At 39.0% G+C, this 27503-nt stretch overlaps 1 protein-coding gene across 2 annotated transcripts in view; it reads right to left on the reverse strand.

The window, feature by feature from the left end:
- The window catches only part of LOC114046204 (ras GTPase-activating protein 3), a 287029-nt gene extending 260971 nt beyond the window's left edge, over nucleotides 1-26058 (reverse strand). For both annotated transcript variants that reach the window (XM_027866455.1, XM_027866454.1), the window contains exon 1: nucleotides 25874-26058. In XM_027866455.1, coding sequence (XP_027722256.1) covers nucleotides 25874-25928 — 55 coding nt within the window. In that variant the 5' untranslated portion in view covers nucleotides 25929-26058. The remainder of the gene's footprint in view (nucleotides 1-25873) is intronic.
- Between the last annotated feature and the right edge of the window lie 1445 nt (nucleotides 26059-27503).

The raw sequence follows: 27503 nt of genomic DNA on the forward strand, positions 1-27503 counted from the left end.
ATCATACTTGCCCACTCTATAATGTTGTTTTAAGGAAACTGCTTTTTTGTAAGCCTTACCACATGAGAGAAATGTGAATTATTACAAGAGCTAAACATAAATATAAAAATAATGTTGGTTTGATAGAAATACTTTTTGGTGGTAGAAGGGGATAGAGGGAGGCATTTTAACTCATATTAACCACAAGAAAGTACTTTCAAAACCGTCGTTTAATTAACAACTCTTTTTTTCTTCTACAGGGTAACATTTATGTCCCAAGATCTTGATGGTAAAATATATATGTGTGTGTGTGTGTGTGTGTGTGTGTGTGTAATATATGTATATATAGGTATATATATACCTATATATACACACACATATATATACACACATATATATGTAATCATAGGACTATTCAGGAACAGGTGACTTAAGCCAAAAAATAACGTTAGGAAATAATTAAATGAATAATTAACCAATATGCTATTACCTACTTTCTATCTGAGGCAGCTAGGTGGTGCAATGGATAGAGCACTGAGGTTAGAATCAGGAAGATTTATCTTCCTGAGTTTAAATCTGGTCTCAGACACTTATTAGCTGTGTGACCCTGGGCAAGTCACTTCACCCTTTTGCCTCAGTTTCCTCATTTGTGAAATGAGCTGGAGAAGGAAATGGCAAACCACTCCAGTATCTTTGCCAAGAAAATTCCAAATGGGGTCACAGAGAGTCAGACACAACTGAAAAATGACTGAACAACAAAAATTTCCATATGATCTAATGTGATTATTTAAATTGAGGTACTATCCAATATCTACTGTACTAACTCTATATTGACTTTTTTTCCTCCAAATATAATGCTGTAATCATAAAAAAAAAAAAGGCAAGGGATATTAACCGGCTCCTTTATACTTTCGACAAAATTGAGACATAGAAGGAATTTACATTTGATGTTCTATGGCCAACGGCTAGACACTCTTTTTCAGTTGTTCTGTAACTACGTTGCTACTAACATACCAGTTAATGCAGAACTACATTTAAAATTGAAATTATCCTCCCCAGTTAATATTTTACTTTCAAGCTGCAACCAGAATGCTCAAGAAAGAAATCTTAATGTTCTCTGAATAAAATATACACACTTAAAGGAACATATGCTAGAAATCTCAGCCGGAGTTTAAAAATAAGACACTTCTTTGTGCACTTGAAGTTCTGAAAGAAAATGCCACCTTTGATCACTAAATTCCTTATTCTCAGTCACTCCAGTGTACTATTTTTTTATTATTATCCATTAATATAAGCATTGGACCATACACCAAATAAGTCTCATAACCTTCTTGACCTCTGTTTCCTTATCTGCAAAAAATGAGACCATCGAGCTAGATAATTTCTAAGCTCCCAGGCAACTCTAAAGTTCTAAGAATCTATTTCAGTCTTTCAACAGAATTTCCTTTATGACTAAATCTGTGTGGCATCTGAAAATGAAAGAGGAATATAGTGAAAAACCAATATATAAAATCCAAAATCACTCACAAGGTAAACAGGAGGGCAATTAGTATTGTTTGAAATATTCAATCTTGTAAAATACAATGCACTTCTCTGGCACCTTTAAAAATGGAGATAAGTTTACAAAAAATCTGATTAACATATATGCTTTTGAAAAGTTGTCACATAAAGCAAGAAACACCTGTACTTCATGCAACCTTTCAGATTCTCCTCAAAAATATCCAAGAAAAACATCTGTCCCCAAATTGAATCTGTCAGTACTTTGTTTAACAAAAAAAAAAAAAACAACCAGTGTCACCAAATAGAACCAGGCTCTGAAAGATTTACACCCAGTTAATCTGTGGCTTCCTCTAATTAGAGACTATGATTATATAAGTATGAATCATACTGGATCAGATGTGGGGAGTCTCACTGTACCTTTCAGCATGTTTAGTGAATCATGTCAAAATTTACTATTCATCAATGTTTTTTTTTAAATCCTAAGAGAAGCCCCAGGTAGTCTCCCATTGGCCCCGCTGCAGTTTTTCACCCAAATCCCACCCCACCCCCCCATGCTATTATAACCCATCTTTAATTTTCCAGTAAAGTCAACAAGTTAGGAAGGACAGGATTCTGGGAATGACAGAGATGCTGAAGAGTGACACTTTCTACTGTAACATGCAATTAGTCATGGCAGGTCCTTCTTAGACTCTTTGATGAATGAATAGCAGCTACCAGGGCGATCTTTGTAAGATTTTCTTTTCTTTTGCTCAGTTCTTTTATATATATATATATATATATATATATATATATATTGGGGGAGGGGGTACTGTAACCCCTTTTCCACTTCTGCTTCCATCCCCAAAGGAAAAAAAAACCACAAGAAAGAAAAGCTGGGCTTTAGCTACAGAGAATAGGAGAGGAAGAGGGAGACAGACAGACAGACAGACAGAGGCAGAGAGACACACATATACAAAGAAAGAGAGGCAGAGAAAGAGAAAGAGACAAGAGACAGACAGAAAGAGACAGAAAGACAACAAGAGACAGTGAGAGAAAGACAGGGGGGAGGTAGGGAGGAAGAAGGGAGAAATATCTTGCTAAAACCATCCCTTATTTTATAAAATATTTTTTAAATGACACATCTTAAATGTCATAATTTATTGTCAATTTGGGGTCACCTTATTCCCAATTCACATTTGTGACCATCAGTGCAAATCAAACCAATATTTCTGGTCTCTTTCCGTGACCATCACAATGCTCTGTGTGTGTGTATGTGTGTGTATGTGTATGTATGTAGATAGACAGATAGATAGATAGATAGATAGATAGATAGATAGATAGATAGATAGATAGACAGATAGATAGATAGATAGATAGATAGATAGATAGATAGATAGATAGATAGATAGATAGATAGAAAGATAGACAGATATGCTTCCATAAGTTTACATAGATAGTCAACCCAATCAACTGGCAGACTTCCTCTGAGTCTTAATATGTTGAAGGTAGCAGGTGTGAATGCTGGTTATCCATCTATTATCCTTCACTCTCACTGTATGACTGGCCCTTCTCTTTTTCTAGTCACATATATCCTTAATATACTGTTTGCTGAGAATCACATTGGAGAAGATAAAACAATTAAATAAGATATGCTACATATTATTATTAAATACAAGGTTTAACAAAGAAATACAACACACACCAAAAACTATAACACAAAATAACATGTGTAAGTACATAAGAGAAATATGGGATGTCTTGAAGGTAATCAGGGATTCTAATAAGCAAAGGCAAGAAGGGAAAATATTCTAGATAGGAGTGACAGACTCTGCAAAGACTGAGATAGAAAATTAAAGTGTGCAGGGATGAAATGTTGTAGAGAATAGACCATTTTGGCTGGAATGTTAGAGTAGATAGAGGAGAGTGATGTGAATCCAGTCTGGAAAACTAAGTTGGAGCCTAGCAGTGAAAGGATTTAAAAGACAGAAGAACTTACATTTAATCTTACAAACTCTAAGGAGCCATGGGAGCTTCCTGAGCAGGAGAGAAATATGGTCCAACGTGTGTTCTAAAAACATCAAATCGGCACCTTTGGGGACAATAACTTCATCTAAAAAGCAAAGAGACTAAAGTCAGGAATGCAATAAATTGGATATCTTGCGGGCGGAGGAAGAGTGGGTGATAGAAAGTAAAGAATTGAGGATAACTCCTAAGTCGAGAAACTGGGTGACTGGGAGGATGGTGGTATCTTTAGCAGAAATTAGAGGGGCAGCTAGGTGGCACAGTGGATAGAGCACCAGCCCTGAAGTCAGGAGGACCTGCGTTCAAATCCGGCCTCAGACCAAACACTTGACACTTACTAGCTGTGTGACCTTGGGCAAGTCACTTAACCCCAATTGCCTTAAAAAAAAAAAAAAGAAAGAAAGAAATTAGAAAGGTAGGGAAAAAATGGTAAATGTAAGTTCCACTTTTAACATGAGTTTGAGATGCCTATGGGACATCTGGGATGCAGTATCCATCATGGAGTTGGTGATACAGGACAAAAGTTCAAGAGAGAGGTAAGGACCAGATATAGTGATATATTGATTTATGACTGTCACAAATTTGTGGCAGTCATGAATATATTGCTATTCCATTAAAAAACTTAAGTCAACACTACTCTTGAATCCCATGATTATAAAACTTTTAATTGCTTTTTAGGCACTGAAGAATAGGAGTTCAAAAATGAAAAATGTTGAAGTTCAGAGATGTGTCTAGTCAACTTAATATCCATACATCTGAGATGAATTTTTAATTATAAGCTGGCCATCTCCCACCCCTATTCAATACACAACATGCTCTGGAGGGTTTCAATAACAACTCATTTTCATACATGTTTTAAAGTTGAGAGCATTTACAATCCTGTGAAGCAGGAAGCACACTATCATGCCCATTTTGCAGATGAGGACACTGAGGCAAAGAAGTTAAATGAATTGTCCAAGGTCACATGGGCAGCAAGTGGTGCAGCTGGGATTCTAACTCCAGATCTAGTGATTTTTCTAGGACACCAAAGCTGCTGCTTCTACCAATACTGACAAGCTAACAAGTTTGTGGCTGTTGTTGTTGTTGTTGTTGAGTCATTTCAGTCATGTCTGACTCTTCATGAACCCATTTGGGGTTTTCTTGGCAAAGATAATGGAGTGGTTTGCCATCCCCTCATTTTACAGACAAGGAAACTGAGGAAAACAAGGTGAAGTGACTTGCCCAGGGTCACCACAGTTAGTAAGTGTCTGAGGCCACATGTGAACTCAGGAAGATGAGTCTTCCTGATTCTAGCTGGTACTTTATCCACTGCATCACTTAGGTGCCCCAAATGACATATATCATATGTAAAATGTCAACTAATTTTAATATTGGCTTAAGAAAGGCATTATTAAGGAAGGTAAGACTGCTACAATAAAGTAAACCAAAGCCAAAATGAAATAATTTTGTGTAATTTATACTACTATAGCTCTCCATTGGCATGAGTAATAGAGAGATGAATATATGTTTTCAAGTAATAATAACGACATTTTCAATCAATCTAAGCAAGATTTTTACAGGCTAAAAATGGAAATTTAACCTATACTGAAAGATTTAGTGTAAGTCCTACTAAGCATCTGCAAAGCATAATATTTCCTAAGAAATTCAAACTCTTAACTTTATTTGTTTGGGCTTTTAAAAATATAATTGAATGCAGTTTTACATCTTTATACTGATTCAGCTAACTTGTTCTAGCTCATTTATAGACAGAAAGAAAGCACCGCATAGCGAATTCCTTACTGAATGCCTCTGTATCTGTCTGGGTAACCCTGTGGGCACAAGTGTACATGAAAAGATAGAGAGAAAAGAATTAAACAGAAGTTGTAGGAATTATAATGAATGGTGATTTTTGAGAGAGAAAAAATGAAACATCTAATTTAGTTGAGCAGATAATCTGCTTCTTCCTCTTTCCCATTCCTCCCTTCCCCCCACCCCCATCTCTAGCTCTCTCAGCTGAACTTTTTTTTTTCCAGGGTCTTGGAGATGTCTGAGAAAGAAAAAAAAAGCCTTAATTAAAACACTAAAAAGCACTGCACGAAGCAAACATAAGTAAGATACCAATAAAGTCAGCAAAATCAGAATGAAAACATTTTTTTCTTTCCTCTCCTGCAAGATCATTTATTTTAACTCAGTACATGCAATAAACATGCACTTAAGAACAAACAGTGAGAAACAGCTCTGCAAATACTGGGCTGCAACACAGAATGAAGCAGGAAATGATGAACAAAGAAAGGAATTTCATAGATTCCAGATGTACCCTGGAACCAGCTGGGAAAATACAAGAAATCAAACTAAAGTCTTGTAAAGGTTAGCCCACTGTGATTTCTAGTGGGAGTTGATGCATATTATGATTGCCATTTAGAATAGTCAAAGTGATAAGCAACCTGTAACACCTCAGAAATAGCTAGATTCTACATGGCAGTATATTGGCCAAACTTCATCTTCCTCCCCTTCCCCCCTCCTTCAAAACATAGGAAGACATCCAAAAATATTTTGAATTTAGTAGACAGGGTGAATATTGCTCAGCTAAGGGTCAGTTACAGGGACCATAAACTTCACTTACTTCCCGTAACATTTTTACCACAGAAACCAAATTCATCCAATGCCTGTCCCACAGTTAATAAGCAAAATATTATCTTTCAATCACAACTGAGATCTTCTTTCAAGGATTTTCTCATTTAAAGAAATGTTTTCTTGTAAAATGTTTTCTTTTTTCTTTGTTTATCTAAGAAACTTGGGTATTACTGGGAAAGTGGTAAGAAAGTAATCTATTATGTATTCAGAAAGAACAAAACCAAATAGTGTGTCAGGAACTGAAGTGCTAGCTATATAAATTCAAGATAAGGACCAACAATATACACTAATGGCACAAAAACACCTTAGGGTTGTTGTGTGTGAAAAAGCCAAATGAGTCTCTGTAATATAATAATTATAGTAGTTACTATTATTATACTTTATACTGTTAAAAGTACTTGATAGCTGTCGAAACATTTTTACACAAATTATCACATTTGATCAAATGATAAGCTTCCAAACTCATAATCCTATAAAGTGGGCAAGGGATTTTGTCCCCATTTTTCAGATAAGCAAACAACTTCAGAGAGAGTAAAGGATTTGTCCATGGGTCACAAGACTAATGACCATGGACATTCATCTCCTAATTCAATCAGGAAGAAAGCACCAGGGTATGAGTAATAGTAATAAAGAATGCAATAAGAATATAATTGAAACACTGAAGTAATCTGTACTCAACTCTAGTCATCCCATACTAGAGTATTATGTGTTCTACTGGAGCAAAATATGAAAAATGATAGTGGTAGCAACTAGGATGCTCACAGTCTCCCCAACCTCTACCCCTGAGTATATCATGCGGCACTGCAGGCAAATGTCTAATTATATAAACAAGTCTTTGAAAAGCAACCAATGAAGAGCATCTAGTGTATTTATACTAGATAAATAATATACAAATGCTATGGATAAATGCTATTTAAAAAACAAAATCAAGGGGCAGCTAGGTGTCACAGTAGATAGAGCACCAGCTCAAGTCAGGAGAACTTGAGTTCAAATCTGGCCTCAGACCAAACACTTGACACTTACTAGCTGTGTGACCCTGGGCAAGTCATTTAACCCCAATTGCCTAAAAATTAAAAAAAAAAAATCCAATCTGAAACAAGTTTGAGACAACCTACCTAGTGGTAAAACATAAGCTCTGTGAAGGTAGAGGCTGATTTTGGTTTTTGTCTCCATATCCTCAGAACCTAGCAGAGTGCCCTGCATAAAGTAGGTGCTTGATAAATGCTTATTGGATTGGATTGTCTTTCCCTCCTAAATGTCATGAGGCTGTTCCCAAGAAGAATGTTTTTGATGTCCATTATCACTACTTTGGTCAGCTTTTAGGGAAGAAAAGTAGGTGTAGGCAAGCATGCATTTACTACTTTGGATGGATTCTCTTACTGTTTCAATTAACAGCCGTTCTCTAAGACCCATCTCAAATCAATCAATCAACAGATAGGAAAATACAGAAATAAAATAATAGCATTTCTATAGCTCTTTAAGCATTGTAAGGTGCTTTATATACAGCATCTCATTTGATGTACATGCCTCTTCCATGAAGTATTCTTTGGCCACTAGAAATAACCACTCCCTTTTCTAAACTCCTATTGTAAAAGGTCCACACATATAATTTACTTGGTTCTAACTGGCAGATAGAGCACCACCCCTGGAGTCAGGAAGACCTGAATTCAAATCCAGCCTCAGACACTTAGTAGCTATATGACCCTGGGCAAGTCACTTAACCCTGTTTGCTTCAGTTTCCTCATCTGTAAAATGGGCTGGAGAAAAAATGACAAACTACTCCAATATCTTTGCCAAGAAAACCCCAAATGGGGTCACAAAGAGTTGGACACAACTAAAACAACTGAATTTGTTGCTGCCAGTTATTTTTTAAGTGTGTTTAGTAGGGTGAGGTATGTACAGGAGTATGCTCATACCTGAGATGATAGTTAAATTTTTAGTGTTGGTAGCTCTACTTTGGAAATTGGCAAATGCTACATATCAGAGTTTGATTTTTTTTTCTTGGTGAGGCAACTGAGGTTAAGTGACTTGCCCAGAGTCACACAGCTAGTGAGTGTTATATGTGTCTGAGGCCTGATTTGAACTCATATTGTTGTTCTGCTGATTATCTACATTTATGAAAGGGATGGAGAAAATGTTAACCATGCAGATTAAATTTAAAAGTGTGCCCATTTTGTTTTCCAGAGTTATTAAACATTTACCAGGACATCCCTGGATATGTATCTTATCTTTCCAACCAAATTACAAATTTTGTGAAGACAGGGATAATACCTTAGTCTTCTTTGTATCCTCCATATTACCTAGCACAATGCCTCCCATGTAGTAGATACCCAGATTTATTGGTTGATTGAAAGAGAGGAAACATGATGGAACAGTTCGTTTTCTTTACTCAACCTTAGACACATAATAGGTACTTAATAAATGTTTGTTGATCCATAAATGAGTACCACTCCTTTTTCCAAATTAGGTGGTACAATGGGAGAGAAACTCTAACACAAGGATGCACTGGGCTCTGCATTGTAATGTCACAGAGATCCAGAGCTGGCAGGGTTGATCGGCCAAATACCTTCCTGATATTTTTCTCTGAGCCCTATGTTTGGAGATGGTACAGCTGTCATGCTCACTGCCTCTCCCTTTGGCATGCAATACATTGCTGCAGCTTCTGCAACAAAGATGATGCCCAGTCTGTTCTCTGATTGGCCATGGTACATGCTGTTTTAGGCTCCATCCCTAGGTCCTAAAAAATAAAATAACCATCTCTCTCTCTCTCTCTCTCTCTCTCTCTCTCTCTCTCTCTCATATTCCCAATCCTTCCTGGGGGATAACATGGCTATTAAGTCCACATCACCTAAAAAATATAGCATGGGGAAGGAAGAGTTAACTAAAACACAGAAGCTCATGATACAGATGAGCCAAGAGGATTTGGCAGGGAAAGCTAAATTACTCAGCACTAAAGTCTGTCAGATATTTTACCTTGATCGGAAATCTGCCCTAGCAACAGACATACCTGGCTTATTGACTAACCCTGAGTCTGACGTCATTCAGCTTATTGCATTCCTGGGGCTGCACCATTTCTGCCAGATACAGTTCAAAAATTCATACCGGGCAAGCAAGTTTTCCCCCAAAGGCTGCTTAAATGGCCCTGAGGGATCTATGACTGCTCAAGATCATTCAGAGTGCCACAGAACCTGGAAAATCAGACCATTTGGACCAGTCATCACAACTTCCCCAAGAGCTCAACCTCTTTAATTCATCTCAAATTTAAAGACACCTTAATCGATGATCCAAATTGATTCTTGTTTATTTTGAAAGGGTTAGAACTGAAAGGATGCTTTGATTCTGCCACTGGGTCCTTGAGCATATCACTTAATGTCTCTGGGCCTCAGTTCCATATCTGTAAAATAAAAGGACTGGTCTGCCTATAAGCTCCTCCCAGTTCTAAATCCTGGGCTCCTATGATCCTAAAAACTACAAATTTTCTAGGGCCAGTTCAGATCCCACAGGAACCTCTGTAGAAGTATCATTGGTACCTGTTTAAGTGTTGGCTAGGGTACAGTTAACTAGAGTCAGAAGACTTGGGCTCATCACCCACCTCTGATGTTTCCCTTGAATGTGACCTTATGTAAATCCTTCAATATTTCTGGACCTCAGTTTCCTCATCAGTAGATGCCTCTAAGGACCTTTCAGCTCTAAATTGATGATGAGAAACACAGTAGGAAGAAAAGGCCCTCTTCAATTTGACCTCATCTTAAAAATGTTGATTTACTCCATACCACTCCCCATTCACATATACTAACTAAAATGGGCTCCTTTCCATCCCCTCATTCTTGTCCTATCCCTCTGCTCACACCATTCTCCATTCTTAGACTCCCTTTCTTCATCAATTGAAGCTCCTGCTTTCTTTAAGGCCTAACTCAGAGGCTACTTTCTCCATGATGCCTTCTTTCAAATACCCCAACCCATCCCCAAGGTTGAAGATGATCCATCACTCCATAGATCCCTTATTACACTTGGCCTATACCTCTCCTCCACAGTCAACACACTCATCCCTATCAGTTAGTTTGTACATGTCTTTTCCCTACAATTAGATTATAAGCATCTTGAGAGGAAGGTTCATGTCCTACCTTTGAACCTCCACCACTACCAGTCTAACAGTCCCATAAACACTAAATTGAAAAGGTTGATGACTAGCCAGGTATGGGAGGTGACCTGAAAACTAAAGTAAGAAAAAATGTGAGGAATAAGCATAATAGAAAGAGTATTGGATTTAGAGTCAAGAAGCCGGGATTCAAAACTACTTCAGATATTTACCGGATATGACTATGGACAAGACAAAGCCTTAGTCTCTTCACCTCTAAAATGGGTATAATATCCTTATTCCCTATCTCACAGGATTGTTGTAAGGAAGCTTCCAGATGCTATATACATATGAGTTGTGATTATTTTTATTAATCTCCTTAGGAATTGTTAGTGAGCCACCATTTCAGAAGTGATGCTGAGATGAAGGAGTATCGGAGTACAGGAGTAAGAAAAACCCTCCACCTCCTCCAGGAACCCTTCCTTGTTTCCTCCTGCCATCAGTGTTCTCTCCCTCCGACGCAATGGAAAGAATATGGTCTCTGGAGTCACTGACCCTGGATTCAAATCCCATTTCTGAAACTGTATTATCTTGAACACATCACTAAACCTCTCTGAGCCTCAGTTTCTTTATCTGTTAAATAAGAGGGCTGGACTAAATGCCTTCTGGGCTCCCTTCTAGCTCTATGTCCATGATCCTAGGAATTTTTATAGCCCTTGATGTTTATAACAGCTTATTTTATCTTCCTCTATTCATTTAGCAATTTCATAACTAAATTGTCTCAGAAACAAGATTATAAGTTTGACGAAACCAAGAACAAGATATTTTGCATCTTGCCTAATACGGACAAGACGCTCAATAAATATTTGCAGAATTGAAATTTTTATCCTACAGACATTTAGGATCATGCTATCATAATACTGGGGAGTTAATTTCTTTAAATTCTCTTTCTTATTGTTTTTCATATAAAGTACTTCCCTGGATTGAGGTTTCAAAAGTGGAACCAAGGTGCGGTTGCCACTTACAGTGTTCTGAATGCAACTATAGACTAGTTACCACTTCTCCAATAGGGATCACTCAACCAACGAGCATTTATTAAGTTCCTACTATGTGCCAGGCACTGTACTATATATAGTGCTGGGGATACAAAGGTAAAAATAAAACAATCTCTTCCTTTAAGAAGCTTATATTCTATTAGGACAGACCATGTGTACAACATATACACAAATAAGGGTATATAAAACATGTCAATTTGTTGAGAGCGTAAGTTTTTGCAGTCACTGAACTAGCAGCCTCACAGGGTTATCATGAAGAAAATGCTTTGTAAACCATGAAGCCCTAGAGAAACTTTGAATGATTATTACTATCAATAAATGATCTATACCAACATTATATCTTGTATACAGCACGAATGTTCAAGTAACTTGACTTTGTTTACATTTAGCCTACACTCAAGCCTGTGCCAGAAACAAACATACGTATTACATAGTTGTATGCAGGACATTTTATGAGACAATACATCTAGGGTATTGTACTTTTTTGTTTAATGTGATCATTTATCGAATGCTTAGTCATAAAGAACACTATTTTTATTCACTAAGCTAAAAAAGTCATCTGAACCTAATTCAAAAAATTAACTATACTTTAAAATGTGATACAAAAAAAATCAAAACTTTATTGAAGCAACAGGGTATGCCTAGACACCTAAGACCTATTATCATGCAGTAGGAGACAGAAACAACAGAAATACAGCACGCCTTTGATCCAATAATCAGTGGTTGAGCTGAACTGAACATAGCTCATTATACAGATAGGATTCAGGTCAGATCATGCTCCTAAAAAGAAACACATACAGAGAAAAAGTCCAATATGAAAGAGTTAGAGGCTAGAAGGGGGAGAAGGGTCTTATCCTTCCCTCCCCCAACCCTTGCATCATGAGGGGTTTCCTGTTTTATGTGAATATGGGCATTGTGCTGAACACAAAATGCCTCTTTACATTCTATGACACTGGAACACAAAAGAAAGTCAAATGGCAAAGGCTGGAGAATATGAATGTCCTTCCTGAAATAGGTTCCCATGAACCAAGAAAGTGGGGATTTATGTATTCAAAACTATCATGAGCAAAGTCTTAGTCTCTTCACCTCTAAAATGGGTATAATATCCTCATTCCCTACCTCACATGATTGTTGTAAGGAAGCTTCCAGATGCTATATACACATGAGTTGTGATTATTTTTATTAATCTCCTTAGGAATTGTTAGTGAGCCACCATTTCAGAAGTGATGCTGAGATGAAGCCCTTGACTTCATTGACCACATTAAGGTTATTAAAGGAAGGGTGAGCATTTTTTTTTTAGCATGAAGGGAGGTTGGTGTTTCACTGGGTACTACTTCCAGCTAGGACCCTCCAGATACCCTTGATGGACCCCAATTTCATCCAGGTCTCCAGGGAGCCCTGCCAATGGGGCATGAAGGAGAAATAGAGAAACTAAGGGCTAAGGGGCAAATTATTTAAGTCTGAAGAAAACATTAAAGAAAAATTAAAAGCTTAGTAAATGTCATACAAAGAGGAAAACAAGCTATATCACCCCTTCATTGAGTAGTTTCAATAGTGAATTAGGAGTCATAAATCCTGGCTTCCATTCTCAGTAAAGTCACTGATTCATGGTGTGACCCTGAAGTATGGTTTAAACAAAAAAATCATTGAGGGCCAGCTAGGTGGCGCAGTGGATAGAGCACCGGCCCTGAAATCAGGAGGACCTGAGTTCAAATCTGGCCTCAGACCAAACACTTGACACTTATTAGCTGTGTGACCCTGGGCAAGTCACTTAACCCCAATTGCCTAAAAAGAAAATAAAAAGATTTTTGAAAATCATTTTTAAATGGCAGACTGACCTCTTATTTAGTAGAAATGACATGATAAAAACACATAACACAATTGAGCATATAAAAAAAGGATAAGCATAAGCCCAAGCAGTTTAGAAAAATCCCACTATGTATGGTTTCACAACATGGTAATGTTGGTAGCCAAACGTATTAACCTGTGAAATGGGTAGATTGCTAATGCCCTTAAGAATTGTTGGGGTGGGATGTAATAATTGTCGGGTAGACATTCCTCTTTAGTCTAATGTACTAAAAAGAGAATCACACCACTAGCAAAACCTGTTATGTTAAATTAAAACCATGCAAACCACACCCCTGAATTCTCAACAATATGCAGAGATTTACCTATGGACCCACAATTAAAAGAACATGCCTTTTGTGTTGTTTTTTTAATAATAATAATAACGGTGGCTGGACCATACATAATCTCTTGCCTCATCCCCCTAAACAGTAAGTAGACAGTAAGATGCACAAATCAAGGATTTCTCAATGCAAAGTTAACTGGCCCCAGAGGGATCCAATCTAATTTGCACCATAACGTAACCACCTAAAGGAAGAATAAAGCATCACACAAAGTCAACAGGAGTCTCAATGCAAAACAAGAGAATAAATTACTTTAGAGAGTCACTAGAAAGCGCAGCATTGAAGACGGGTGTGTTGGGGCTTGGACAACATAGATTCAAGTTCAGACTCCACCACTTGCTAGCTATGTGGCCTGAGGATAAGTCATTTATTTTCCATGACCCTTAGTTTCTTACTTTGTAAAATAGAGATAATAATTATTTCATTACCCACAGGAGAAGATTAAACAAGATAATGTATGTAAAGCTCTTTGTGACTATAAAGTACTCTACTGTGGTTCAGTTGTTTTCAGTCATGTTTGACTCTTCCTGACCCCATTTGGGGTTTTCTTGGCAAAGATACTGGAGAGGTTTGCCATTTCCTTCTCCAGCTCATTTTACAGATGAGGAAGCTGAGGCAGACAGGGTGAAGTGACTTGCCCAGGTTCACACAGCTAGTAAGTGCCAGATTTGAACTTATGAAAGATGAGTCTTTCTGACTTCAGGCCCAGTACTCTACGGTACCACCAAACTGCCCCAATAAAGTACTACATCAATGCACATTATTGTTATTGTTTTTTCATAATAAACATAATCCCCTGACTTTGTCATTGCAAATTCCAGTGGAAGAATCAGCCAAGTACACCGAAATGTTCCAAACAAGAATCATGGCAGCAATGACCCATCCTAGTGCGCCATATCCCCATACCATACTACATTCCCTAGGATTCTGTACTACTATCCCAACACAGTCAAAGCAGCCTCAGACAGGGGGGAAAGGAAAAAAAGGGAACATTTTCAAAGAAAGCTATGAATACTTGGTGCTGTTCTTGGTCCTAGCCCAAGAAATAACAGGTACAATTTACATCTCTAACTACTAAATAAAAATAAGGGCAATAGTGTTGTTTAAAGGCTGATATCCAGGCTCTCTAACTAAGAAATGAACAACAAATCCTTTAGAAGCCTATCGGTTTTTCAAAGCAACCTTTTCTTCGGTATTTCAGGAGAGAAGTTTGAGTCACTGAAGTTCTAGTGCAGTGACATTGCATGACACATTTTGCTTGGAGTAGGGGGGTGATTTATCACAACAGGCAACCAAGGGCAAATTATTTAAACCTGAAGAACAACTTAAGGTAAAATTAAAAGCTTAGTGTACATAGTACAAAGAAGAAAAAATAAGCCAAATCACTCCTTCATTGAGTAATTTCAATAGTGAATTAGGAGTCATGAATCCTGGTTTCTATTCTTGGTAAAGTTACTGATTCATGGTATGACCCTGAGCAAATCTTTTGATGTCTCTTTCAGCAGCCCTCTGTGAGTTTTTGATGCTTCCTGGTCAAATGCCTGGAATACTTCAATTAAATATGTGCTACATTGAGTACATATAGTAAGTATCCGTGTTTTTACTCAAGCAAGGGTGCTCACTTTCCCCAAAAGTAATTAAACTGAACTTTAATTCTGATAAGTGATTATCTCATATTCAAGGTTCATGCTCTCTTGAAAACTCTAATTGTAATGAGTAATGCAGAATTTCAAGAAAACTAGGCATACTACATCGTAGACACTAAATGTGGCTGCATGCAGGCATTAACAAGTCCAGCGTTTTGTGACCCTCTCAATGAACAAAAAAAGTCACTATTTTCGCTATTTTTTTTTTTTATCCCACGGGCATCTTGTTGATCTATCACTTCCAGTAAGGATAAAACATACACTCAAACAAAATGCTTCCCAGACATCCCAATGCCCCTGGAGTAGGCCTTTCATCTGACCTAATAACCTTTGCTAGGGAGAGAATTCATTTCCTCAGATTCCAATCCCATAGTCACAGTCCTGGAATGATTTTTAAAGCAATGTGGGGATGTGAAAAGGGAAGACAATTCACATTTGTATAGTACGGATTGAATGATTGATATTATTTGTGTATATCCTAAGCTTTGAATTTATTCACCTTCTAATTGAGTTATCTGGCTATTCTTTTTCTCCCCTCAATTACATTAAAAACAATTTTTAATATTTATTGTTGGAAGGGTTTTTTTTGTTTGTTTTTGTTTTTGTTTTTTTCTGGATGCAATCAGGATTAAATGACTTGCCTTGGGTCACATAACTAGAAAGTGTTTGAGGCGTGATTTGAACTCAGGTCCTCCTGACTCCAGGGCCAGTGCTTTATCCATTGTACCATTTAATTGTCTCCAACATTTGTTTTTTGTTTTGTTTTGTTTTTCTGATTTTGAATTCCAAATTCTCTCCCTCCCTTCCTCCTCTCCTCTCTCATTGAAAAGGCAAGCAATTTGATATAGGTTATACATGTGCAGACCTTATCCTCTGCAGATGAATTATTAGCTCCCTTTCTGTTTGGGCCAGTGCTCTGATTGGGTCTCTGCCCTCAGTACATTAGAAAGCAGAGACTTAGGCAATGGATCCTCTGCCAGGTGTTAAAGGCTCTCAACATGGTCACTCAAGTTCAAAACTTCAGAGCCATCTTTGATCCCTTCTCCCTTGCCCACTACAGACCATCAGGCACTAATTCAATTCAATTCAACAATTTATTAAGAGTCTACTATGTACAAGGCATTGTGGTTAAGCCTTTAAGTACACAGAAAACAAAAAAAGGAAAAAAGTCCCTGCCTTCAAAGAGGTTATATCCTAAAGGGGATGTCAAGGAGGAGGAATACAATATTTACATAGATAAATTGACTGATATGAGAAGGAAGAAAGTACTAACAATACAACAAGAGCAGGAACACCCTCCCCCAACAAGGAGGCACCTGAAATAATCCTTGGAAGAAGCCAAGAATTCTAAGAGGCATAAGATAAGACATTCCAGGAATATGGGGCAGTCCCTGAAAAGACATGGAGATGGAAATCGGCCAATATTGCTGGAATGTAGAGTATATGAAAGAGGGTAATATCAAACAAAACAAGTTCAGAATGGTCAATTGGAGTCAAGTTGTGAGAGACATTAAATGCTAAGCTGAGGAGTTTTGTCTTGTCTTGTTTTGGTTTGGTTTTTTTTTTTTATGGTAGAGGCAAGCAGGGGAATGATTTGTTCAGACTTGTGATTTAAGCGGACTTCTTTTCTGCAGTTCTGAGGAGAATGAATGGGGAAAGAAGACTGAAAGCAGGTTATGATTACAATTTAAGCAAGAGATTATTCTGACACTAAAAAGCTATTGTGTCGGGTCATTTAACTTTATTAGGCCTTAGTTTTTCCATCTGTAAAATGCGGGTATTGGTAAGATAGATGAATGAAAGTCATTCTTTAAATACTTAAAATGTGCCACTGTTCCAAGTGCTTGGGGGTACAAATACAAAATGGAGACAGTTCCTCCCTTTAAGGAGTTCACATTATAAAAAGAGAAAGACAGTACACATAAAGAGAGTGGTGGCCAGGGAGGTTTATTCTGGCTTGGAAAGTCACAGGGATGGTGAGAGGAATCACAGGGATGTAGTCTTGTATACTATACCACTTCTAGTTGCAATGATAACACTGAATTCACTATAGTTCTGCAGCGGAAAGGGAGAGGAGAGACTACCAGTGAAGGCAGCAGAGGATGGCCAAGATGGAAAGTGAAGCAAGGTGAGATAGAGAGAGTTTACCAATTAGGACAGTTCAGCCCCATGGAGTTCCAAGGCTGAACGGGTCAAATTTTCTAGGGTATGAGGGCTGGCCAAATGATCCTTACTTCTTAAAAAATGATAAATGTTAAGATCGGACTCAATCTTCTCTTCCTTCTTCCATTATCCTTCTTCCAGAGTCCTCCTCCCACCTTGCTCCCTCCTTTCACAGCTCCTGGATTCTCATTCCCTGAGCCACTGAGGACTATGCTACCAAGGCTGTGGAAGGCAAAGCATTTGGTGGCAGAATGCCTAGATTTTCAGTCCACAGTATAGTTTGAGCCCAGAAACAATGATACATTTCCCAAACTTTCTTCTACAGAACTTCTAACATTCCATGTGATACAACTAGGAATTCCATGAGCAGAGGTCAAGGCTAGTAAATATTTTTCCCTCTAAAATATTAACTGTAGAATGATGCATCGTACAAAAAAAGCTGATCATATGATTTTTCAGAATGAAAAAAGACTTAATTTCCTTTTACTCGAACATTTCCACAACCCCTCTTTAAGTCCAAAGTATATACCATGCCCCTAGACCAGCATTTATGGGATTTCCTCACTATATTTAAAGCCTCAAAAAAATTATTTGGAGAAATTAGCTTTGGAATCAATGATGCAGATGGATGCCCTTTCCAATACTAGATTTCCAGATGCCACACAGATAATTTATTCCTAACACTTTAAAATCCTCAATAAAACTGTAGGACCTACCATTCCCTGTGTTTGTTTGTTTTCAGACCAACACATCAATTTCACTTCTAAATATGTCCTTTTCTCCTGTTTAAAATGTGTTATGCAGCTTTTATGATTCCCTAAATACCTTCAGGAAGATGCAATTAACTTCACTTAGTTTCATCTTTTGTGGGTTTACAGACTCAAATGGCTCATTAGCATCAGAGAAGCAAATCAAAGCATTCTCCATGAAACTCTTCCCATTACATTCTCTTTGGAGTGATTATTGCCAACTGAAATAATTTCTAAACTTTGTCTCCTGATAAGGCTCTCCTTTGGTATCTTAAGAAAATTCCTATGACTTTCACATCACCTACTATAGCACCAGCTGCCATCTTTTTCATAAGCCTGAGATCCTCTCTATTCTCTAGTCTACCAAAAAGAAAAACAAAACAAAAGACAAACAAAACACCTACTAGCCAAAGCCAGGAAAAATCACTTGGATACCTGAGGGAAAGATTAAAAATGGTCCTCCAAGTGAATTTGAAAACTGGTTAAAATAATAAAGAGACTAAAAGCTACCCTAAACTAGATTGAAGCAACTCTAAACGATCCCCTTCTGGTTTAAAGGATCATCATGCCAAGCCTGGTTCTAAAAGTCTTGCTCAGGACTTCTTAAGTCCTGTTTCTAGGCCTTGCCCATTCCTATACATTTCCTTCACTCCCCAAACCATGGGTTAAAAATAACTAATTATCTAGCTGCCAGCCTTCTATCAAAGCAGCATCTAAACTATTTTTAACTCCAGGGCACTAAAAAACTGCCTGAAGTTCCTTGAAGGCAATAATCCTATTTAACCACTAATATGTGTTCCATCTTTACACACCTGTATGTGCCACACACCCTTACTTGTTTGGCTCACCACCAGGCCTGGACCCAGGCCAAGCAGGTCTCACCTCCCCCAGGCTTCCTAAGTCCCTGAACTGTTCATAAACTGTAGACTACTTAACAGTTTAATCTCTGGGGAGTAGATCCCAATTTATTACTCATTGTTCTAACAAAGCAGTTGTCTTCGGGGTAGGGGTTCTGCTCACTACTACTACTACATCAGGTTGGGAATTAGTCAGATTTCATTTGTGATTAAACTGAATTTGAATGGGGGTTTCTGGAGAAGAAAGACCAAAGTAAGATACCACCTGAGCCCTAGGAAAGTTTCCTTGAATTAATTTGGATTCTGCCTATATTCCCTGCACGGAAAGAAGTGTCAGTTTTAATCCATTTCTTTTAGACCAAAATAGTTGTTAGTGCCTTCTTTGCAAAGCATATATTTTCATCTCACAGACAAGTAGCACATAAAATTATGCATAGTGCCTAGGTTTTCTGCATAGGAAAGCATTTTTGGCCAGAGTAACACTTGACTGCCTACCGAGTTGACAAACGGCTGTGGTGTTCATGGGGGAAACTCACATCTTGGACAGTTGGAGAGAGCGCTATTCTGTAATAAGGGGACCTGGATTCAAATTCCCATCTTGTCAAGTACTAACCTAACTGTGTGACTTAGGTAAGTCCTTTACCTTTTGGGCCTCAGTTTCCTCATCTGTAAAATAAAGGGATTGAATGACCTTCATTGAATAATTAAATGATCCCTTCAAGCTTGAAATCTATGATCCAGTGAAATTATATATCTTCTAAAACATTAAAGTAGCTGAAACACTGCACATTTAAAATTATAGAATTTGGAGAGGAAAGACCTTAGTGATTACATACAGTAATCTAGTCTCCTACCCAGTAGGGTAATTTGCATTTTTAAAAAACACAGAAAACAATACCTTTGCAATGTTTTTCTTAACCAGACCAGCAGGATCTGTAGGGAACTGTCCAAGAGGAACTTTTCTTACTAATCTAGATTTAGCACCTGCTTTGCCACTTAGACAGAGCTGCTGGGGATTAAGTGACTTGCCCAGGATCACACATCCAGTATGTGTCAGAGTCCCAGGTCTTCCTGACTCTGAGGCCATCCTCTCTGTTCTCTATGTCTTGATGCCTCTCTCTGTTATAAGAATAAGAACTAGAAGAAAAGAACCAAAAATTGAATGTAAAAAAGCATTTTATGTAATTTATCTTAAATTCTGGTGCTTAAGGAAAAGCAGATTTAGTTAGAGGCAGATGCAGGAGGTGGTAGATGGAGATTTGTGGGTGCTGTCAAGAGCTTTCAGAGGTTTGGGGCACTCATTTTTATGATGTTTAATGGTATTTCACAACATATGGCTTTCCTTAATTTTGATAAATATATAACACTACTTATGCTTATCAGCCATGGTTGGGGGCAGGAATTGTTTTAGGGTTACAAATGAAATGAAGGGAGAAAGGATAGAGAAAGAACACTCCCTTAAGTCACTGGAAGAGTTGAAAGAGGACCAGGAAAAGAGTTTAAAAAGGGAAAAAGAACCAGATGCATCGACTACAGTAGAATATCTGAGCTGCGAAGGGTTAAAAAAAAATCAGAAGAAAAAAGGGAGTGAAGAAAATGAGACAATATACCACAGTCAGCATCCACTGGAAACTTAGGGACATAGAACTTGGGGAGTGCCTATTCGTATACCACAGAGTAAGACTATGACACAAATGCATAGTAGTTTGGATGTCATGTTAAAATAACATAAAAATATTCTCATCACTATATGTGGGTGGGTGATGTAATTTTTTAAAGTGTAGCTTAACTTGGAGATGCTTAGTAATAGTCCACCTTCTATCCTATACATAAAAAAGGTAGAAACTACATCAAAAGCCAGGCTAAGGGTGAAGTCAGAATGGTTATAACTATAAAGTAAATATGGATGAGGGAGCAGATAAACCCCAGGTTGAATGTTTTTGAATGAGTTGTTCCTATAAGTGTGTAAGGAGTTATCAATCAGATGTTCACTCTCCTTCCCCCTTCAAAAATACTAAGAACAGAGGGCAGCTAGGTGATGTAGTGGATAGAACACAGGCCCCGGAGTCGGGAGGACCTGAGTTCAAATCCAGCCTCAAACACTTGACACTTACTAGCTGTGTGACCCTGGGCAAGTCACTTAACCCCACTGCCTAGCCAAAAAAAAAAAAAAAAAATACTAGTAACAGAAAGTTCAGTGCTAGGGTAGGTGAAGTGAATACAGTACAGAATTTAGGGATATGGTTTAGCAAGATCCAAGTAAGATTGTGCTATTTAGAATTAAATAAACCACTTGATTGAATTTTATACAGATTTACATTGGATTTGTCCTTCCATTCTGATGATGTAACATGTAGGAACCTGGAAGCAGCTAGGTGACTCAGTGGATATAGCACTAGGCCTGAAGTCAGGAAGACTCGAGTTCAAATGTGACCTCAGACACTTATTAGCTGTGTGACCCTAAGCAAGTCAATTAACCTCTGTTTGCCTTAATCCACTGGAGAAAAAAATGACAAACCACTCCAGTGTCTTTGCCAAGAAAACTTCATGGACAGTATGATTCATGGGGTCCCAAAGTGTCAGACACAACTGAACAATATAAGTATAAAATTTAGTTTAACAACTCAGGAGAGCTACTTTTACATCCTAGTATATAATATTTGCTTTTTTAGCATGAGATCATCTCTGTATATTAATATTTTAATTATTATATATTTATTAGAACAAAACTATACCTTAAAGTATTAAATCCTTCAGCAAAAGAAATGGAAATACAATATTAAAAAGGCAGTAGCATACAAGAGCCAGGATCAAATTTATGTTGCCAAGCAGAAGCCTTTCCATTGTAATTTTTCCACCCAATCATCTTCCACAAATCTTAATGTTGTTTCCTTTCAGGTTCTAAAACACTGACTCATGGAAATGTCAGAACACACTTCCTCAAAGTAGCAGTCTTATAGGAAGTGTTTGTTTGGTCTTACATGACACGTTGTGAGTATTGTTGGGGTTGGGTTTTTTTTAAATATATAAGATACTATCGAAAAAATAATTTTCACTAAAGACACAAAATGTGTGAGATTTTAAGTTTGTTGAAGAATATATATAAAAAAGAATATATCAAAATAATAAGTTGACACACACAAAGGAGGCTTAAATTGCATTATGTTTAATGAATGAAATCCCAGATTCTCCTCTTTACATTCAAGGCAATGTTACTTGGAAAAAAAAAGTGGAAAGGATAAAAGAAAAAGAAAAAAGGGATCTCCGAATGTTCCAATTCGTTCTCTTATTGAAAACATCTTCCTGTTATTGATTCAAACATTTATTAAGCTCCTGCTGTGTGCCAGACTCTGGGAATACAAAAAGATAAACAAAATACTCCCTGCCCTCTCAAAGAGCTTACATTTTATTGATAGAAAATGACATGCATATAGAAAATTAAATGCAACTACAAAATACGGAGTCATTTCCTTGAGGGGGAGGGAGGGGAATCAAGATAGGCTTCCTGTAGGAAGTGGCACTCAAGCTGGACTCTGAAGGAAGATAAGCAGCCAAGCAGGCAGTTCATTCCAAGCACAGGGCATGGCCTGTACAAAGCTATGGAGACTAAATTCAACATCTATTTTAAATTTAGCAGTTTAAAGAATCAAGACTTCTCAGTACATACTACTACAAAAAAAAAAAGCCATTTCTAATATCCCCCTTTTCCCTAGTAACAGGATTATTCATTATTATACAACATTTTCTTTAAAGAGAACTTTGAGCTTAGGAAACACAAAACCTGAAAGTCATCCATTGGTTAGAGAGATAGGACAATTATTATCTGTGTTTTATTAAAAAAAATTAAAAAAAAAAGAAACCCCCACAGATGAAGTAAATTGCCCTAGGACATACAGTATGCCAATAACAAAGATAGGACTTGCTTGCCATTCCAAGTACCAGTCATAGTCTAAGCTATCTATGAATCTGAACCACTTCCCAATAAAAAATGAAATGGTATGTGTTTACTAAAAATTCTCTCTTCTTTGTAGTTCACTCCAAGGCCACTTATTGGCTTGTTCCCTGTCTTCAAAACTACTAACAGTTGTGCAAGGCAAGGCAAAAATACTGGCCATAAACAAAGAGGATTAAGGGAAATTGAACAAAAGCTAGGCACACCACCTGTCTAGGCATTGGATCAGTCCTTTACCTCCTGTTTGACTAATATGGCTTTCACCCATGCCACTGCACTGAAGCCTAAAGACATGTTCCAACATTTAAATAAAGCTAAACATCAAACAATTACACTAGTATGCTTTCTTCCAGGATTTCCAGCCACAAACGCTAATTCAGTACAAATGACCTCAAGCATTTCTCTGCTCAGAAGCAATATGATAATCGCCTTCTATGCACAGCCACTGATTGCCCTGAATAGAATGCCATCTTCCTTGGCAATGCATTCACACACTTCTTTATGTGTAGTTTCAGTACCAAAGTTAAAAGCCTATTTTTAAGGGAAAAAAAAGAAAGTCAGGTTTTATCCTTAGAGCTATATCTAGGGAGTTAATGATTGGAGCTTGTACATTTCTGGGATGGCTACTCATCTTCCTAGTGATATTATCATAGAATATTAGGGTACTCCCAAAAGGTTCAAATAATACTCAATCGCCACTGAAGGATTAAAGGCAGCAGATGCTCCAACCATCAGATTAATCCTCACCCTCACTCTGGTGCTTTGTTTGCTTGGTTAAAGTAGAAAGCAAAAGGGAGGTAGGAAGGAAGAGGAAGGGACCAAATCAAATAACTTCTTCAACCCACATACCATCCAAACCAAGTTCCTCTATGTTACTCATTACCAAATCAACGTCCAAGATTCTCTTATATGAATGGCAGATGGTAAACTCAGGAATATGTCCAGTTCAACTATTGTGCTTTCTTTATTGGCTATGACAATTTAGTCAATTCAGAATAGTATAAAAGAAAAAATGAGCTCAAGGAAAGGCATTCTTTTTGTTTAAAAACACTGCTGGAATTCTTCCTTGAATAAACAATTGCCTGCATTGAGGCTGTCTATAAGCGTATGAGTAAAAAGTAGTTTAAACTGATTGGATAGATCATAATTAAATTCACTCATTACTTTGTGGTCACATCAAGTAATTTTCCCCCTTTAATTAGGAAAATGCCCCCCCTTTTTTTTTACTGCTACATTATATTTATTCACATCCTTCTTGGAAATAAACCTGGGTAGACAGATTATAAAATGAATAACCTAATCCAATGAATACTGACCATGTTGCAGTATCATTGTTTTCTTACTTGATCAATCATATTAAAGTGAACAATAAAAGGTTTTTATAGTATCTTTTGCTACTAAATTTCTCAGTTTATTAAGAGCGCTCAACCAAAGGGGCAAGAGAATTCCCAATCACTTGCAAGACACTGACACATCCTAACTGCAACACTTCAGCATAGTGTCTAAGTGGTGGTCCTTAAACCAAAACAAAACAGACTGGAAACAACATGCTGATTAGGGTAGCTTGAATTCCTCTACCAACTCCAGCTAATACATAAAGTACCCACAGGGTCCTCCTGTATTTACCACAACAATTTTAAGTGGGCACAGAATTAATTGGGAAAGCCAGATCAATGGAAGGACAAAATCCTGAGCAACGTTGATGCTTTACACAGCTTTCAAAAGGACAATTCTCAAACCGAACATTTCCTCATCTAGTCAACCTCCTGAAACTATGCATTTATTACCTTAATTGACTGTATCAATACTATGAGGTACCAAAGTTGTTCTGTAAAATATTTACACGTCATTCTCCCAAGGGGGAGGATGGGAAGAAAAAATAAATAAGAGTCTCCAGATACCACACAGAGTACATCCACCTTAGGACACAATAGCCCAACCACCTTAGCACCTCCTATTGAAACCTACTTTAATATTAGCAGTTCAATCAGTAGCATCCAAAGCCCTGTCTGCCGCAACATTCTAGATAACGACCCATTGAGAAAATTTGAAGCTATTCTGTGTGACAGAAAGCAAGCTGAACAGCAAGGCTGCTGGCTTTGTGTCCTAGTCTGGGCTGTCACATCTCTCATTGAAACGATGCAAACAAACAGCCCTGACATTTTTGCCAGCTTCGACTTAAGAGTATAAACCCTAATATTTTCTCTCTCACACTGGCCAGCTGGCTGGCTAATATACCTTAATACCATAACCTACCTAATGGAATCAACCTAGCCTTTGGTAGTGAGATCCTTAAAGACAGAAAACAACCTAATCAGAGAAAAAATACCCCATCATTTATGCACAAAGTAATGCGCTGGAAGCTGAAAAGTGGACCTCCTCATACATATAATGGAGCTTATAGACCAAAGAGCATTACCAGGGAAGGAAGTCCCTTGGAGCTGCAGTTGACACAGATGTGAAGGTTCCGCTGCTATTATAACATATTAAGCAACACACACGCTACAAGTCGGAATGAAAACTGTCATGCCCTGCACCAAGTCACATCTCTCGCTGCCAAGACAAACTCAGCTTCCCCAGACACTGGCCGACCGGCTCACGAAGCTGATCATCCCCTTCCACAAGCAAAAACGACTGGATGTGAATTTTCGCTTTCCAGGGCCGTCCCGGCCAGGGAGGACTGTGCTTAGCTCCCGGAGAAGAAACCGAGTGAGCAAGAGAGGGACCACGAATTCAGCCTCGCCTACTGCTGCCCTAACAGCAGTTTACTTCGAGAGGCATCTCAAATGCAACAGACGCCTTTTTTTTCCCCTCAGGCAAGGTCTCTTTTCTGGTTCCCTCTCCAAACAATCCCATTCTCCCCTCCGTCAGTACTTACCATCCGCAAGAAAGCAAGCTCTGCAAGGCAGCAGAGCAAGGGAATGAGAAGAGTCCAGGGAAAAGGGAGCGCGGGGGTTGGGGGGCAGCAGCTTTGCGAGGTGTCGGGGAGACACTGTGTTTCCCAGCCTACGCAAGACTTTGCAAAGAAGCCAGATCACCCTTTGTCAACTGCCCAGCGAGGGGCTGCGGGAGAGAGCGGCACCTTTCTTACCTATTTTAATCTTCACGCTTTGGAAGACGCGAAGCCCCTCTTCCTCTACCGCCATGCTGCCTGACCGTTCGCCTGTATGCCCACTTGTCTGACGGCTCCAGCTGTGTCGGACTCCGCACCGAAATGCAGCCGCCGCTGCCGCCGCGGGAGAGCAGCCCAGGGCTGGCCCGGCTGTACCGCGAGGGACAAGCAGCAGCAGCGGCAGCAGCAGCAAGACCTAGGAAGAAGTGGAGGAGGAGGAGGAGGAGGAGGAGGAGGAGGAGGAGGAGGAGGAGGAGGAGCAGGAGCAGGAGCAGGAGCAGGAGCAGCAGCAGCAGCAGCAGCAGCAGCAGGACCGCGGCGCGCACTGCGCAGCCCCCGGTCCCCGGGCTCTTCATTCTGTTTCCCAAAGCCGACAGCAGCCCCCAAGCGCCAGCCCACGCTTTCTGCCCATTGGCCGAGGCCTCGGGGGCGGGGACTTGTTTGGTCCGCCCCCTGGCGGAATCGTGGTTTCCCATTGGTAATATCTTCAAAAGGGCCCGGGGGCGGAGACGGACACTGAAAGATGGGTTAGGAGAGGGCTGAGCCCGGGATTGTCTGGCTAGCCAAGAGCCTGGTCCCTGAGAGGCAAGGGGGATGGGGTGGAGGGTTTTTGCTCCTTCTGGACTTGAAGGCAATCAGGCAGCCTCAGGAGGTAGCAAGGATGGATTGCCGGCCAGTAAATGCCTACCTAGGGCTATCTGTGGCCGTGTGCGCAGTATTTAGGATGCTCTCAGTTAAGTGGAGTACCTGGGGGAGCAGAGAAGGCTAAGGGCCTTTTCTGTTCCTTCCCTCATCCGTGAGCTTTTGTATGGCCAAACTAGATAGACGTTAGCAACTGACTCCCTTGCTCTGCTGCAGAATTCTCGGGGGAACAACGACAACGGTTGGATGGAATGCTTTCCAGGAGAAACTACGGCAGTGGGCTCTCAGCTCTAAGGACTGTAATTCCTCATCTGTTAGCGAATTCTCCCTGTTCACGCACTAATTTTTATCTCGCACCTGGTCAAGAAGTTGATCCCCTCCTTCCTTCCAAACTTAAACAATGTAACCCATTTATCGTTCCTCTTTTAGGAGAAGCTGTGACGTGGACCAGTCAAACGAGGAAGGTGAACATCCTGCAAGACTCAGCTCAGGTGCCGCCATATACATAAAGCCTGACACCACTACTCCTCCATTAGCTCTCTCTCCCTTTATTTACTTAGCTGTTTGCACACTGTGTCCTCCATTATAAAGTAACCTCCTTGAAGGCAGGCTATTTTTGTTTTCTCCCCCCTCAGACGCACACACCTAACAAAGCATCTTGCATACTGTAGGCGATTGCCATCTTGCCCCTTGAAACTGGAGGAGTTGCCCGTCAAGAGGAGAGGCCAGCAAGGAGGCCTTGGAGAATGTCTTTGTCAGGCTCTCAGCTTGGTCTGGGCACTAGTCACCTCTTTCCTAATGTCTCAGATCAGCTGAGGCACTACTACAGACCAGTCCATAAATTATCCTCTTGGGAGATTTCTTTGTCAGTCCAAGAGGACTTAAATTTGTTAACTTAGAAAGCCCGGGGCAAAGTTCGTGTATTTACTCAGGCCTTTCCTGGTGGAGCACTAGGCTTAAGAAAGGA

Source organism: Vombatus ursinus, unplaced genomic scaffold (genome assembly GCF_900497805.2).
Source record: "Vombatus ursinus unplaced genomic scaffold, bare-nosed wombat genome assembly UNPS02014781.1, whole genome shotgun sequence".
NCBI lineage: Eukaryota > Metazoa > Chordata > Mammalia > Diprotodontia > Vombatidae > Vombatus > Vombatus ursinus.